The sequence below is a fragment of the Amblyomma americanum genome, chromosome 1 (genome assembly GCF_052857255.1).
Source record: "Amblyomma americanum isolate KBUSLIRL-KWMA chromosome 1, ASM5285725v1, whole genome shotgun sequence".
Classification (NCBI taxonomy): domain Eukaryota; kingdom Metazoa; phylum Arthropoda; class Arachnida; order Ixodida; family Ixodidae; genus Amblyomma; species Amblyomma americanum.
This window is the reverse complement of record NC_135497.1, coordinates 279233479-279247929: the sequence shown is the minus strand read 5'-3', so window position 1 is coordinate 279247929 and position 14451 is coordinate 279233479. Positions and strand designations below refer to the sequence as shown.

Sequence of the window (14451 nt, the reverse complement as noted above, 5' to 3'; positions counted from 1 at the left end):
CCCTCGTTCAATGATAACCGCCCTCCTAATGCACATACTTATGCTCTTGCCGTGCCCTCTTCCTTCCATCTTCTACGACAACTGCCCTCCGATTTCACATTATTACGCTCTTGCCATACCCTCCTCCTTCCATCACCTACGGTAACCGCCCTCCGGTTGCACATTCTTATGCTCTTGCCATACGTTTCTCCTTCCATCACCTTCGGTAACCACCGTCCGATTGCACATTCTTATGATCTTGCCATGTTCTCCTCCTTCTATCACCTACGATAACTGCCCTCCGATTGCGCATTCATACGCTCTTACCATACCATCTTCCTTCCATCTTCTACGGTAACCGCCCTCCGATTGCACATTCTTATGCTCTTGCCATACGTTTCTCCTTCCATCACCTTCGGTAACCACCGTCCGATTGCACATTCTTATGATCTTGCCATGTTCTCCTCCTTCTATCACCTACGATAACTGCCCTCCGATTGCGCATTCATACGCTCTTACCATACCATCTTCCTTCCATCTTCTACGGTAACCGCCCTCCGATTGCACACTCTTATGCTCTTGCCATACCCTCCTCCTTACACTTCCATGGTAACCATCCCCGAGTGATTCCCATGGCAACCACCCTCCAGTTACACAATACAGTAAAAGCTCATTAGTGCGACCCCTGTTAATTCAGAAATATGGATAACAATTCGAACTGCCAACCCATTCCCGGCCAACGCCCTTGTAAGTCTATGCGGTGACGCGCTAGTTAATTCGGATGCTATGGGTCTCATACCTGTCAACTCGAACGAGCTCCCGACGCGAGGCAGCGTCCAGGTATACGGAACCTGCGCTTCCGAGGGGGCGCGCCGAAATATGGCACCCAGTGCCACCTGGTTTCAAAATGAGTAATCACATAGTAGGACAGAGCAGGCGAGCTACTGGAGCGTGGCTGGCTTGGTCATTTATTCCTCGGCTCTATGTTGCGTTCGTAGAGTTCTGTCGGAGCTTTACTGCTCCGAAGAGCAAGAGCTTTTCGAGATTAGTTTATCGACACGACTGGATCGCCACAGCTTCTTGCCAACGTTGATACCGGCCCTGCTGCAAGTTCATTGCGGGAATCAAGCCACTGTTGATGCTGAGCTAGCGGTTGCGATGTAAAACCCCTGTTTAGTTTTTTTTTTCGCTCCGCTTTTCCTGTGAACGGCGGAAGCATTTGCACACGAAAATATTTGCGCGCCGCTGAAGAAACACTCTCAAGGAAAACAAGCTTCGTGCCAATACTCGTGGTTGCAACCAAGCTTTGCAAAGTGGTTGTTTGGGCGTGTAGGTGAGGCATTCCAAAAACTTGGAAGCGCACAAACAGACGAGGGCGAAGAAAGAAGACGTGACACACGAGCGCTCGTGTGTGTCACGTCGTCTTTCTTCGCTTTCGTCTGCTTGTGCACTTCAAGTTTTTGGAATAGAAGTGTGTTTCCGCACTCTACACGCCCTACACACAGTAATCCTGCTTAGCACTATGCTTTCATGCTTTAGAAAAACTGCGCCAGTATCATAACAAGTCCAATATCTGCCCACTTCAGTTGCATTTCGCGCGTCGCAATTTATAAGACATGCAGCTCGGGAGAACCCAATTTCAGCTGCACTGCTCTGACACGGCTGAAACATTCGCTATTCGCGGCCGCTATAGCTGGCATGCATATGTGTCCGGCAGGCGTTGCATAATTCTAGCATGCTTCCGACGGCCTTGGGAGCGCCCAATTTTAGGCTGAAACTTTTGCTATTCGCGGCCGCTATCCGGTATACGCATACGGGTGCCGCTTCCTGTTAGGAACAAGAGTGGCCATCAAAATTTATGTATTTCTAAGAGCCGCGTTTAATACGGCATTTTAACCACTCTTTCAGCTAAAGGCAGGAAATTTTGTATGCGCTATTAGCCAGCTTATTTCGTGGATGCTTAGGTAAGATTGCATACAATGCATGATTCAGCGATTTTATAATGTTTTCTCCGTGGGTACCCACTCCACTCCAACGAGCCTGCAAGGCACTAAGAGTAAAATAATAGTGTTTTACTCGCCTCTGATTTGAGATTTCATAACTGAGACCCGCAAGAAATTATCACTGTGATATGAGAGAGAATTCGGGCGGAGCGGACAGCGGCGCCTCAGCCTAGGCAGCTCTTGGTGCCTCCGATAGGAGCAGTTAAAAAAAATAGCTACAGCGGGTGCCTTCGCTGAAGCCGGAGTTGCACACTCCACTTCAAAATGGAGTGTGGATCGACGACAGCGGCTGCGTAGTGATGGTTTAGAGCGGGTAGCGCCGTGCAATGGCCTCCATTAGCAGCAGAAACGGGTCCTGGAACTTGGTGCAACCATTGATGGATTGCCACCACGGCCAGGATAGGTGCGACTGCAGCAAGGACCAGGAGGCCTTCTGCCCGTTCCGGACAAGCTTGCGCTTGACCTTCTGCCACGCACTCTAAGTCCACTGAGTGTTGGCCCCTGTCACCGGATCCACGAAATTGGTGCTATGATTAACCGTGTTCCAGTCTAGATTCAGGGGAGCTCCGTTTACGTCTTGCAGGCTTGGGATGCAGTGGCCACGAAGAGCGAAAGTTTGTCTTGTCAGAGCAGTGCTGTTGAAATTGGGCGCTCCCGAGGCCGTCGAAAGCGTGCTAGAATCATGCAACGCCTGCTGGACACGTATGCATGCCGGCTATCGCGGCCGCGAAGAGCGAAAGTTTCATTCGTGTCAGAGTAGTGCAGCTGAAATCCCAGACAACACCAAACGTGCTGAGGACGTCCTCAAATGGTCAGAACGTCCTCATTACTAACAGGACATTCCGAGTACTTTTTGAGTGCGTCACAACCAAACTACCTCATGAAGATGTCCTCAGTTTGTACTTCGCTGGACGACTCGAGGATGAAAATTCCTCAGATGTCCTGCAAACGACCTATCACAGTACAATATTGTGGCATTGAACTGAGATTTAAAAAAAATTTATCCCTCGCACCTGGTTTTCATTGATTAAAAACTACCGGTTTATTAAAAGTTACTTGTGTACAATACCAACATAATGAAGGAAGCCATTCTGACTGAACAAAACTATATACCCTTGAGGAGCTATTTTAAGTTATTTTGGCTTTTAAACCCATTCTTATGTGCTGCATGCTTCTGGTGGGGTTGGACTGTTTAGCTTTAAGGGCCATTAGTCCAGAAACCTTTTGCAATGAGATGGCAGAGTTCAATTTCTGAAAGAGTTGTAGTCGTCGCTGTATGAAAATATTGCAGGAAAAACAACCTGTATGTACCAAGAAATGTGGCAAACTAACCAGTCTTGATCCCGGCGAAACTTTGCATAATTCGTTTGTTAGAATCCAAGACAAATGAAGGAAAAAGAAAGCTGTTTGACAGCCTCTATGCACACTCCCCAAAGTAATTAAGCAATATAATGACCCACATTCTCTGGGGCTAAATCTTCATCTGACGTCCTGAAAACATACTAAGAAGGTCCTTGAGATGAATTTGGAAGATGTCCTGAGGACGTACTGAGGCTGGACAACAGGACTATGTGAGGACTTATAGATGATCAGTAGAGGACATCGTCAGAACAACACATCGTGTTGAAAAATTATTTTATAGATGATCAGTAGAGGACATCGTCAGAACAACACATCGTGTTGAAAAATTATTCCTCGGGATGTCCTGAGGATGTATTTGTGTTGTCTGGGATTGGACGCTTCCGAGGCTGTCGCAAGCGTGCTAGAATTATGCAACCCCTGCCGGAGACGTATGCATGCCGGCTGTATAGCGGCCGCGAAGAGCGAAAGTTTCAGTCGTGTCAGAGCAGTGCAGCCTTACGTAGCGGCAAACTCTATACCGCGTGCATTACGTAGCGTGAAACTCGGTATCTGAGGAGGCGGGCGGAGAGGATGCGGCAATAACGCACGGCCGCTAACAGCAACGAAGCAGCGGAAATGGACGCGGAAGTCGGGGGAACCTCCGCGGAAGAAGACTACGAGCCAGAAAGCTGGTATAAGGTCAAGAAAGGAGGAAAAGCTGTACCAATGCAACGCGAGGAGCGGCAACCGGAAGTCAGTGGCGCCGCCACGCAGGAGAGGCCGAATAATTTCAAACGCGCCGCGGTAAAGAAGCTGGAAATCAGTTGGAAAACAGCATGTGCGCATCCCCGATGGCGCAACGCGGATAATTCTGCGACCCCAAGGGGGCCTCGCTCCCCTTACAAGGCTCGGAGCCGCCAGGCTGCTGTACTACGTGTGCAGGGAGACTGGGATCTCCTACGGAGACGCTCGGAGGGACATCCTCTCGCCCAACGAAGCCCAGCAGACCCTTTTAATCGCTACCGAAGACAAGAAAAGGGCGGTAAAATACCAGCAAATAACTTCCATCACCACGGAAGAAGGAAGCAAGACGGAAATCAAGGCACATATGACAATCCCGGAGAGCAGGGGAAAAGGAGTGATTCACAACGTCCACCTCAGCGTCTCCGACGCCGAACTGGTAGCAGAACTCGAGTTTAACGCAAGTCTGGGAATGAACCCGAAAATCATCGCGGTCAGAAGACTTAGCCCCCAGTCGACTATGATCCTCCTCGTCTTCCAAGAGGAGCCGGTCCCAAGGACTATAAAGCTCTTCGGCTGCTACGAGAGATGTTTCCTGTACAGGAAACGCTACGAAGTCTGCTATCGATGCGCGGACCTGGGACACCGAATGGACGTGTGCCCTAACCCCACCTCGATCAAGAGATGCAGAAACTGCGGTGAAAAAGACCCTCAGAAGGGTCACAGCTGCAAGGAGACTCGATGCGCCCTGTGTGGCAAGGCGTACCCCCTTGGCGACAAGACGTGCAAGGCCATGTTTCGAACACCGTACCTGGTAAAGAAGAATTTCTGGGAAAGGAAGCTTGCGGAGGAAATGCTAGCAAAAGAAGAAGATTTTAAATTAGTGCCAATTCTCAAGACACCATCCCATAAGAGGAAGGCCAGGAGCAGGAGCAGATCCCCAAACCACTTCCCACCTCTGTCCCCCTCCCCTTAACGTTCGACTTACAGGTCCAGATCACGGTCCTCGTCCGGGGAAAAGAAGATAGTGGGCCAGTCCAGTTCCACCCAGCCAGACAAGAACAAGAGAACGCCCGGAGACCCCTGGGGCCTCAAGAAGGACTCGGACGGAGAAAAAAAGGTGAGCTTCGATAGGAGAGACTCCCAGCCTAACCAGTACATACAAAAGATAGAGAAAGAAAACCACGAGCTCAGAGAAGCAGTAAAAGAACTTAATGATGTCATTATGACACTCAAACAGGAAGTGCAAACACTTAAACAGGAAGTACACACCCCCAAAAACACCGCGGCCACACTGCTCAAAGAGACACCGCTGTCACAAACTGCCCAACCTACAATAATACCGCTAACAGAAGGGGCAGGGAGCCGCAACGAGGCACAGTCCCCGCCTAGCAAGCGTAAATGCGCGGAAAAAATGGATGACATCTTCGTTACGAAGGTACAATTTGAAGTCGCCATGATGAGAATCAACAACAAGCTAGAAAGTATCGTGGCTGAAATGAGACAGGCCATGGAAGCAATGTATGCACAAATGCAGTGCACAGCAAGCGAAATCAAGGGACTCCAAGAAAAGCTCGGGTGTGGAGCGGCAGTACGTCTGGAAGGCCCATAATGGCTAGTCACGTAAACAACAATCTCCCACCACGTTTCAGGATAAGCACTCGCACCCCCACAACCATTCTACAATGGAACTGCAGGAGTTACAGACAAAAAAGAGCGCTGCTAGAAAACTACATTTCTTTACTTGGCGAGGTTCCTCTAGCCATCGCACTTCAAGAAACAAATATAGAATGGCCAAAACAGAGGCACTTCAAGGCCTATGGAAGCAACAGAGGGGATGACACCAGGGTAGTTACACTAATTCGAAAGGACATCACGGCCATATGGCACGACACATCCTTCCAAGACATAGAATCGGTACTGGTGGAAATCGCCACTGGTAACAAACACGCCCCCAGCATCTTTATGCTTAACGTATACAGCCCACCAAGGAACTACAGGGACCGCTTCAAGCCGCTCTTTATTAGAGCAATTCAAGCCGCTGGCACGTGTCCACTAATTATTATGGGAGATTTTAACGCCAAGCATCAAGACTGGGGATACGACAAACTAGACGCTAAGGGCAGAAGGCTGTGGGAGGATGCACACGACCTCAATCTCACTCTCCACACAGACCCCAATTCCCCAACCAGGGACGGCAACAGTGTCACCAAGGGCACATCGCCGGACCTCACGTTCACAATAAACTTAAAAGAGTTTATGTGGGGGAATACCGGATGTAACCTGGGCAGCGATCATTACGTACTCAGTCACACCCTCTCCCTCACCAAAACACTCGGATCGAACAGGAAATGGTCACAGCGAATCACTGATTGGGATAAATTCAGGAACGAAGGAACCCAGTCACAACCAGAAGACGCGATCCAAGACATCGAGAAATGGACCAAAGAAATACGAACGAGTGTCAAGAATAATACGCGAACGATCGAGGACGAAGATGCCCCTGCCCCGATGGACTCGCGCCTACTACATATGTGGGAAGCCAAGAAGAGCATGGAAAAGAGACTGAAAGGACAAAGATGGAACAGGAACCTTAGGAGGCGACTACACAGACACAACAAGGAAATGGAGAAGCAGGCTTTCAAAGTATGCGAACAGAATTGGCTCCAGAGATGTGACGACATGGAGAAACAGGTGAGCCTCCCCAAAACGTGGAACATACTTAGGCACTTGCTGTGCCCGGAGCAGACTAAAACGCAGGCAAAAGTAACTCAGCGAAAGATCAAACACATCTTCGAAGGCTCCGAAGAAGAGTTTTTCGAGGAACTCAGAAGGACATACATTGGCGACAGTGTGAACCAGGACCTCCCACCCTACATTGGAGCTAGCAATCCGGAACTGGACAGGCCTATAACGGAGGCGGAGGTGAGAGCGGAAATTCTCAGCCTAAAACGCAACACGGCTCCAGGACCAGATGGTATAACCAATAGGATTCTCAGAAATCTAGACGACCGTTCGATCACTAAACTCACGGACTACATGCAACTAGTCTGGGAACAAGGAAACCTCCCGTTGCCATGGAGAACAGCGGATGTCATATTCATCCCCAAGCCTGGTAAACCGTACAAGCTCGAACACCTGAGACCCATATCTCTCACCTCCTGCGTTGGAAAGCTCATGGAGAAGGTGATACATACGAGGCTTTATAACTACATGGAGTCCAAAGGGCTCTGGCCACACGAAATGGTCGGCTTCAGGAAACACCTCAGCACGCAAGACGTAATGCTGCGACTGAGGCATGACATCGTCGATCAGTGGCACTCAGGTGACACGAAGGCTATTCTGGGGCTTGACCTCCGGAAAGCCTTCGACAACGTTCACCACGCGGCCATTCTTGAAAACCTCGGAGACATGGACGTTGGAGCTAAAACCTTCGCCTACGTCAGCAGCTTCCTCTCGGAGAGAAGGGTCACCCTGACATTCTTGGAAGCAAAATCATCGAGTATAAAGATAGCTGGGAAGGGCACACCTCAAGGATCCGTCTTGTCCCTCCTGCTCTTCAATATTGCGATGATCAAACTCCCGCAAAGACTTGGCACCATCCCAAACATCAATTTCAGCCTCTACGCCGACGACATTAATATCTGGACCAACCGAGGATCAGACGGAGAAATTCAAGAGAATCTCCAACTAGCGGCGGCCGCTGTGGTCGATTACGCGACGAAAATCGGCCTCAGTTGCTCTCCTCAAAAATCTGAGCTATTGATTTACACCAAGAGCAGACAGAAACCCGACATCGAAGTTACAGTGAAAGGCCTAAGGATCCCAGCAGTCAGCCAGATCAGGGTCCTCGGACTCATCATCCAGGCCGACGGGAGGAACACGACCATGATAAACAAACTGCAAGGATCCGTAGCGCAAGTAACAGGGCTCATCAGAAGAATCTCTCTCAAAAACAGAGGTCTGAAGGAAGGGAACTTAGCCAGAATAATGCAGGCTTTCATCACCAGCAGAATCTGCTATGTCATCCCCTACCTGCACCTAAATGCGAAGGAAAAAGAAAAGATCGAAGCATCCGTAATAAGAAGGAGTATCAAGAACGCACTCAGTCTCCCTCAATCAACCTCGACTACAAGAGTACTGGCCATTGGAATGCACAACACAGTAGACGAGTTGGCGGAAGCCACACGAACCACACAGATAGAGCGGCTCAGTCTGTCTGACACCGGGCGACAAATACTGAGGTGGGTGGGGCTTCAACACGACAGGGGCACCACCCCGAAAGTTAGTCTCGACAACGGGTACAGAGACAACCTCTACATCCCGCCGATGCCAAAAAACATGTGCCCAATTCACCACAAGGAAAGAAGGGAAAGCAGAGCCAAGGCCATAGCTAGAGAAATGGACTCGAAACCACCGGAAACAGTGGCATACACGGACGCAGCCACCGGAAAATCTGGGGCCGCGGTCGCCGCGGTGGTAGATGGGGCAGGCATCCCGTTAATTACAGCATCGATCAAAACAAGAAATGCTGACATCGCAGAGGAAGTGGCTATTGCACTCGCGTGTGTCGGGACGCAAGCCAACACCATAATTAGTGACAGCAAGACGGCCATCTGGAACCTCGCCAAAGGACGGGTGGCGGCAGAAACGAAGAAAATACTTGAATCCTGGGAGATTTCTCGTAAGGTCAGAATTATTTGGCCTCCTGGCCACGAATCGGCACCGGGGAATGAAGCCGCACACGCGCTCGCTCGAGACGTCTACTACCGGGCGAGCGCAGAGCGGCTCGACGACCCAGTACACGAGGAGCGGCTGACCACCTTCAGAGACTTTGCGACTACTATAAACTGGGTAGAAGATCCTACGCCACACCGCACACACAACTGGACAACGAACAAGCCAGGTGTCTGAGAAGACTCCAGGCGGGCAACTATCCGAAGCCACACTGGCTATACCTCCTTAACATAGACGCAAGAGAACACGACAGATGTAAACAATGCGACCAGAGAGGGACACTAAACCACATAATCTGGCAATGCGCCTACTCACCTGGGGCTGCCGTAAACATTCCTATTGAGGAAGCTTGGGAGTCTCTCCTTCGAAGCTCAAAACTCGAAGACCAACTCAAAGCCATCCGCCTGGCGACCGAGGCCTCGAAGAACCAAGAGGTTCACCACACAGGCCTCTAGTCGCGGAGCCCCCTACTCCCTCCCGGGTCTGCGTACCTGAGCTGGGAAGGTAGGCGTGTCTCCTATATCGGTGGGAAATAAAGTTTTTCTGACTGACTGACTGAACAGCAACGCTGTGGTCGTCAAACTCGGCTGCACGAAATCTGTCATGCAGTCTGACAACATTGGTACTGAAGTTTGGCCATCATTTAATGCCGAATCTTGGCCGTCCGATCTTGTGCCGATACCCAGCAACAGCGATGCCATGTTAAGTTAAAAATAAAACAACACACAGATAACACCAAATTTGGTCCTGGCCATTTCCAAAACTTGGCCCTGGCCACACCCCAAATTTGACCTTAGCCGATTTGGACCAAAATCGATGTGGCGGAAAATCTTCAAGCGCCGACCAATCGTTAAAAAAGAGGACGTTTCGGCCCCGGCTTACGGGGGCCTTGTTCACAATGAAAGAAAGACAGGAGTGAAGGTAAGTTATATAGGTTTCATGGTATGACGCAAGCAGCGGGAGTATACCGGGGCTAGATTGCCTTCGTTGCGATTAAGCGTGTTTGCCGTCGTCTGAATATAAAAAGATTCTAGGTAAAGCCTTGTCGTCTTGCTCTTTTCTTTTCCGATTATCTTCGAGCCGTCCCAGTCGATGTCATGGCCCTCGGAGATAGCATGATCAGCCAGTGCGTTTGTTGCCACGCGCTTGTTCTTGACATCATTGTGGTGCTGCTGCAATCTTTTCCGAAAATCACCTGTTTCACCGATATAGTCATGCTCGCAATCAGCGCAGGGAACCCTATACACGATGCCCGGGAACTTCTTCTTTATCTTCTCTTTCACTGTAACCAACGCGTGTCGCAGCTTTTGCGTGGGTACATGTGCGACGTCGACTTCGTACGACTGGAATATGCGGGATAAACTTTCACTTACTCCGGGGACGTAGGATATTGTAATCCTTTTCTTCTTCTCTCGCTGGGGTTGCTGTGGCGGCGGGTGAGCTAGGCGATTCTCGGATTTTTGTATAAAAGAACTGGGATAGCCCGAAGCCATCAGGTCGCGGCGAACGGTGTCCAGATCTGTCTTTTTTTCTTCCAACGTAGAGCAGAGGTTCTCCGATCGGCGGACAAGCGAGGCAACAACGGACACCTTGTGACAGGTCGGCGCGTGAAGATTTTCCGCCATGAACATACCCGACCAGACGGGTTTCCGTCGAACCCTGGATTTCAAAATTGATGTGCAACCATAGGGTAATGCGTCCATAATGATGGCGAGTCTGCGAGTTGCTGCATTATCGTCAAGTTGCTAAGAGTGCATTCTACGGTAAACAGCGTGAAACTATATGCATGAAAAATTAAAAGCACCACGAACCCCGGAACAGCACTTGCCCTTTGTATCTGTCTCTGCGTGCGTGTGCGATTATGCGAGCGTGTGTCTCGCCTTTCGCACCGTTTACAAAAAAAAAAAGCATTATTTCGAAAGAAAAAATCATTTCGCAGAGAGGGAGTTCAGTTTGGTCAGCTGATCGGCTGATATAGCCCTTCCATTCACGTTAACACGTGGTTAGACGCAAAGGGTGCGCAAAAAGTTCCCGGGCTTTAGAACAGTTCATTCTTACACTTAATGCGAATGAAGCCACTAAGGATCCCAGGGGTGGTACTCCTACCCCCCCCCCCCCCTACCAGAGATTTTTTTAGCGTCAGAGGTGTCGTCAATGACCCAGTACAATGCTTAAAAGCAGATCTTGGATCCTGGAAAATTTTGACTGGGGGGGGGGGGGGTACTACAGCGCTGCATGTGGCCAGCACGCTGTGCGCCAAATGAATGTCCGATTAAAGCTTTATCCGAAAATACTTCAAAACAATGGACCGTGGTTTGCTTGGGTGAAACAAGGAGAGCGGGCGAGTGATCGTGTTAATCTCAGAACGTCGGTCGCTGCAGTGAATTCCAGGAGGGACGTAGTTGGCGCACTGTCGGTATCCCAGAAAAAGGTTTGGTCCCGATAAATGGTAAGTCGGTGACACCTTTCGTGGCAAAACACCACCCGAGAAAGTGCTCGTTGTTGAAGGTGTTTGTTGTTTACTACGTTTGGGACATGTTATTACTCGGTTTTGGACTCTCTTGATACTCCATTTACTCGTGAATCGGAGGTTAACGGGGAATCCGGTTGTGAAGTTTTATTACCTGCGAATTTACCCATGACACAGCATCAAACTAACACAACGAGTGAAAGAGGGTCCGAGCGGGAGAATCGCAAAGTAGAGGACGACGAAAAGGTCCCACTGAGGCCTGAATCGATCTTTGGTGCAAGAGCACTATTGGTCTCCTGACCTGGAAAATTCCGGTGTGTGGTGAAGCATCTGAAGTTCGTCACGTGATGCGGGAAAGTGGCGGGAAATAAACGAGACTTTGAATGAGGGTGACATTGGCCAACCTGGAGAAAAAATTACTCGAACGCAGTGGCCAGCAAAGCTGATCTGTAATTCGCGCCGCCCGAATGGAAGCTGATGAACACGACGATACCCAAACCCAGCGCGAGAGCTAGAGAGAGACTGGCAGTTTATCGAGTGGGGCGTTGTACTGCGGGGATGGCGCAATATGCTAATGTAGTGGCCAGCTAAGCTGATTTGTTCGCACCGCCCTGGGTTTGAGACCCACTACGGGAGGTATTTTTTCTTCTTTTCCTGATAAGGTCACGTGTGTTTTCTGACCGCCTGGCGTGGGCAACGACAACGCCGGATTTTCCGCCTCATGAGCCATATAATGCTTTCGCATTAATAAAATGCGTATCGCCGCGACTGGGTTTCGAACCCGCGGCGGCGCGAACACATCAGCTTCACTGGTCACTGCACGAGAGCCCTATGCCATCGCCGCAGCCGATCACGCCTCGTGTTAAACTGCAACACACTCTCGCGCTGTGCATCGTCGTGTTCAGCAACTTCCATCTCTGTGCAAGTCACGAAATGAAAGGAAAGGCGCTTTCAGGTATACCGTCTTTGTCAAAAGTAACCAGGCGGTAATCTCGCCAGCAAGCGCCGTTGAACGCAATGCCACCTCTCGACCGCGCTCCCGCTCCTGGGCGGTTCGCGCCTGGCCTGATTACTTTTGACAAAGACGGTATTCGTGGCTTTGGTGTCCACCTGCAAGAACCTGATTTCGCACAATATTTCGTGGTTAGCAATGCTAAACCGCAAGAATTTTTTTTTTGTTTCCTTATCTGGCGAGGGCGCTTGGCAAAGACCTCGGAAAGCACGACAAAAGTTCCACTAATACAGCTATTTATTTCAGTTAAAACGCAACGTGTCTCAAATATCTCCCGGCTGCAGAGCGAAAACGAAATTTCCGCCAATTGTGATTTTCGGTCGGTCTTTCTTTCGTCGTCTGCTTGTCTTATGTTTTCGTTCACTGCAGTTGTATAGTGCCGTGTAGTGCGGTTTTGTTCAACCTTGACGTTAATGAACTTCGATTGAGATGTACAATGTTTCTCGTGTCCACCTATCATTATTGTCGTTTATTTTTAACGTTGGCGGTAGGTAACCCCCCACACACCCCTCAAGTTACATGAAACCAACCTGCACAGCTCTCGCTTTTCGGAGTTGACAGACGTAGCGAAAGAGCAGGGTGCCACAGACTTCTGCATAACCGTGCCTTTGGGAACGTAACCAAATTTTCGCATATTGTTCGAGATAAGCGATTACTCACTTGAATTGATTGCGGTACGGTATACTGGGGTGGCATGTCGCATACACTACCATTTTCAGCATTTTTGAAGATAAAAATTGAACGCTGGAAAATTATAAGGTACTGTTATGGAAATATTGAAGATCAACAGAAGTAAAAACAGCGCTAATTTTTACACAAGCCACACAGAAAGACCAGACAGGACAGAACGACCTATTCTTCCGATGCGTAGCAAAATATTTCAGAGCGATGGAAAAATATCGCTCGCATCAAGCAGTAAGACTGCCCCAGAAAACCAAAGGGAAAAACGCTAATAGCGAATTAATACAAGCCTGCCGACGGGAGGTCAACGGATATATTCTTTTATGGTGAAATCTAAAAATACACGAAAAAATTGCGTTCAAAAGATTTTTACAGTTGAACAATGCTTTTGTCCACAATTGCTGGGTATGAGTTGCTAGAAACATGAAAAAAAAACGAGAAATAGCTCGCAGTCAAGAACAACATTCATCTTTACTGCGCATCGAACGTCAGAAGGCATGGAAATGATCTTGCGCCTACAGAATAACTTTATAATTAAAAAATATAGCACGCTTCAAGCATGAATGGGAGATAACTGTTGACTGCACGCAAAAAACGTTTCTCTTTCGTGTTGTTTAGACGTGTACAGCAGACGGCCTCCTTTTTTAAAAGAAAGGTGCGAATAAAGATAAGAGCATGCTGTCTTTTTCCGAGCCTTTCTGGTCTTCAGTAACAATGCACCAACTTCCCGCACGCAAGTCTTGGTCCGCTTTTACACTTTTCTTTTCAGCATACCCATTTTCAGAATTTTCGTGTCAGGGACAGAAAAACACAGCTGTCATCATTGCTGCGCTCACCATTACCATTGTTCGCCAGTCACGCATTTTTCTTTCAGCCACAGTGCGTTGCACACGCATTCTTGAAAGCGTACGAGAGGGAAAGCCCATAAATGCGTGCGCTACTGCAAAGGAGACCCACCATGAAGGCGACCACTTCGTAGCCCTGTTCGATGAGCCAGGCCAGGATGCACGATGTGTCCAGGCCGCCGCTGTAGGCCAGCACCACCGTCGGCTTCGACATCGCGCAATGCGTAGTACGCCTACCCGGCCTGTGGGTCCCCAATGAGCCGCCAGCCTGAAAAACGGAAACGCTCTCGATGGAAGTTGCCCCGCCGCGGTGGCTCAGTGGTTAGGGCGCTCGACTACTGATCCGGAGTTCCCGGGTTCGAACCCGGCCGCGGCGGCTGCGTTTTTATGGAGGAAAAACGCTAAGGCGCTCGTGTGCTGTGCGATGTCAGTGCACGTTAAAGATCCCCAGGTGGTCGAAATTATTCCGGAGCCCTTCACTATGGCACCTCTTCTTCCTTTCTTCTTTCACTCCCTCCTTTATCCCTTCCCTTACGGCGCGGTTCAGGTGTCCATTGATATATGAGACAGATACTGCGCCATTTTCTTTCTCCAAAAACCAATTATTATTATTACTATCGATGGAAGCGTCGGTAGCAGCAA

At 49.4% G+C, this 14451-nt stretch overlaps 1 protein-coding gene and 1 non-coding gene across 2 annotated transcripts in view; one reads left to right on the top strand and one right to left on the bottom strand.

The window, feature by feature from the left end:
- Positions 1–14078, bottom strand: part of LOC144115181 (argininosuccinate synthase-like) — a 56283-nt gene extending 42205 nt beyond the window's left edge. The window contains exon 1 of the mRNA XM_077649431.1: positions 13922–14078. Coding sequence (XP_077505557.1) covers positions 13922–14023 — 102 coding nt within the window. The 5' untranslated portion in view covers positions 14024–14078. The remainder of the gene's footprint in view (positions 1–13921) is intronic.
- Positions 14079–14113: 35 nt separating this feature from the next.
- TRNAS-ACU (transfer RNA serine (anticodon ACU)) lies at positions 14114–14185 on the top strand. The gene has a single exon. It is a non-coding gene; the product is annotated as a tRNA-Ser (tRNA).
- The last annotated feature ends 266 nt before the right edge of the window (positions 14186–14451 follow it).